Source organism: Penaeus japonicus, unplaced genomic scaffold, assembly GCF_977035675.1.
Source record: "Penaeus japonicus unplaced genomic scaffold, GWHDUDI00000001_assembly GWHDUDI00000033, whole genome shotgun sequence".
NCBI lineage: Eukaryota > Metazoa > Arthropoda > Malacostraca > Decapoda > Penaeidae > Penaeus > Penaeus japonicus.
Genome location: NW_028234435.1, coordinates 4289211 through 4291710, shown reverse-complemented (window position 1 = coordinate 4291710; position 2500 = coordinate 4289211). Strand labels below are relative to the sequence as shown.

The following is a 2500-nucleotide window of genomic DNA, read 5'->3' as shown; positions in this document are numbered from 1 at the left end:
TCCCAGAACAAGAGAGAATAGAACTAGACCACTCGACAACATGACCCAGGATCACCTATCCAGAATATATATTAGCTTCATGGCAATTACCTATTTACTCTCACTAGAGTATGATAGCAAGGTTTTACAGACAATCCCAGAGGGTACTTGGTGACAGTGTTTTAGAATTTTGAAACTTACAGCAGGTTACCTTAGTTTTTTTCTACAGCATGAGTATGATGGAATAATGCAGTAATGCGTACAATATAGAAATGTAAATGCCTCCTAAATCTACTCTCCCAAAGTGAAAGAGAACAGAACTTGACCACTAGACAACCCACTATAGGGATCATCTAACCAGAATCTTTGGTATCTTTATGGAAATTACTGATCTATTCTCACTAGAATATGACAATCACCAAAGGTATTTGGCAAAGGTAGTGTATTAATTCAAATCAAATACCAGCATACCAAGGTTGATCCTATGTGTATGATATAATAATGCAGTATGGCAGAATTTACATTAACATTTCACCACCCAGTAGTCTTTACTCCTTTTATCTCCCTCTCTCCTCCATATCACAAAGCATTGTGGACTTGTCAATGGATGAAAGCAACAGCAAACAATCTTAGTTAAAATTCAACTTCAATGCAATTGGAGGTGGGTGTCTGTGTACATATATTTATATATATGTTTATTTCTACATGCACATACACTATGACTGTCTCAGTCCATGTTGCTGACCATCTTTTTGTTTTCCTTCATATGTATTCATATTGAATGTATATATAATATCATTAAAGTAACAAATACTATTTTCCTTTTTACATACATTTATAATCATCTTGATCAACACATAAGGTGAAGATACAATCTTTCTTGTATATAAAGTCTAGATTATAAATTGAGAAAGTACAAAAAAAGTTAGTCTCTAAAATGGCTAAAATATACAAATAAACAATGAGACAAATTAATATATAACAATTAAATCACATACAAAACAATCAAACTAATGAATAAGAGTATAGGGATATGTAACCAACCAGGCAAGAGGCAAGTAACTGGTTGATTCACGAGGCAAAGTGGCCAGGAACAAAATTTTCATCCCCAACATGCAGTCCACCAATACATACAACTTTTGTTAATATCAACAAAAAGATAAATTCAACTATAACTATGAAAAATATACTTGTATGATTATATATATTCAAACCTTACATGCAACTACTTACAAAATGGGAATCACAATGAGACAAATCTGCCACTAACCTGGAAGGCGAAGGGTTCCAAGAGATGCAAGAACAAGAGACCTTACAGTTAATCTCATACTGAAGGGACCACTGATTCAGGTTCATAACATCAGGTGCTTCATAGATCCTGACCTAATGGATAAAAAAATAATAATAATGATGAAAGAATACCACCATTTAGTACTAGTGATAACAAGCAATCAATCTTGTCCTATGAAAGATAATCATATATCTTGACAATAACTTTGTATTGGAGAAAAAAAATCAACTAATTCATCATGCTTCAACTCACCACACCATCAGCTGAACAGGTGGCCAGCTGGAGACCTTGTTGTTTTGGAGCAAACTTGACATCCATTACAGATGTTCGAGAATCCACCAGGTTTGTTCGCCTGGTCCATGCACTGCGAATTGCATGGCCAGAATCACTCACTGTTGGTTTAGATAATGTTATTATGTGTTACCATGTACAAAAAAAAAAATCAGAATTTTTAAAACAATATTTACAGGATTTAAGTTGCTGATTTCCATTACAGTAGGTTAATCTAAAACATTTAAATGCTGAACTAGATGTAACCTTTGTATTGATAGGAATTACTCCCAATATGACAAAATATCTCATCTCTTATATTTGAATGTATGTATTCACTTAACCTAATCCCGACGGGCTAGAACTGGCAACCCCCTATGCCGGGTCTATGTAATATTGCCTCGGGGACGTCACACTGGTGTGTCGCCCCGTCATCGGGCACTTTGCCATGTCACACGAGTGTGACACACCGTCATCATTAGGTTAATATATAAAATTGAAAACTATACAATACCATAAAGAAAAAAAATCAACACTCAGACAAACCTGTCTCTTCCCAGACTGCAGCTGCACGGTCAAAGGAGCAAGTGGCAATGATCTGACCAAACTCAGGGTGTGCCCATGTCACCTTCCAGACGGGGCCACAGTGTGTCTTCCAGGAACTAGTGCAAACCCACTCTCCATTTTCTCCCAGATCCCAGATCTGCAAGAAGAACAGAAAATGGATTCTTCACCTGGCACATGAAACAAACTCGTTTTTTATGGATAGAAAAGACAATTATGTTAATAAACAACCTTATCCTTCCTTTCACCTCTTAATGATGGATTATGTAACCTTCACATCATAATTTGGCCAGTCTTCTCGCTGGGTGATGTGAATGGCTTGTGATGGCTTTGTATAGCCTTCACAGCAGGTGATTGTGCATGTAGCAACTAGTCACTGCCTCAGCGTACAAATAG

The 2500-nt window shown here is 36.4% G+C and overlaps 1 protein-coding gene across 1 annotated transcript in view; it reads right to left on the bottom strand.

Annotated features, from left to right (window-relative positions):
* The window catches only part of LOC122256841 (nucleoporin SEH1), a 10466-nt gene that overhangs the window by 5512 nt on the left and 2454 nt on the right, over positions 1–2500 (bottom strand). The window contains exons 2-4 of the mRNA XM_086556787.1: positions 2087–2243; positions 1523–1662; positions 1250–1362 (exon numbers count right to left, since the gene is read on the bottom strand). Of these exons, the coding sequence (XP_086412913.1) occupies positions 1250–1362; positions 1523–1662; positions 2087–2243 (410 nt within the window). The remainder of the gene's footprint in view (positions 1–1249; positions 1363–1522; positions 1663–2086; positions 2244–2500) is intronic.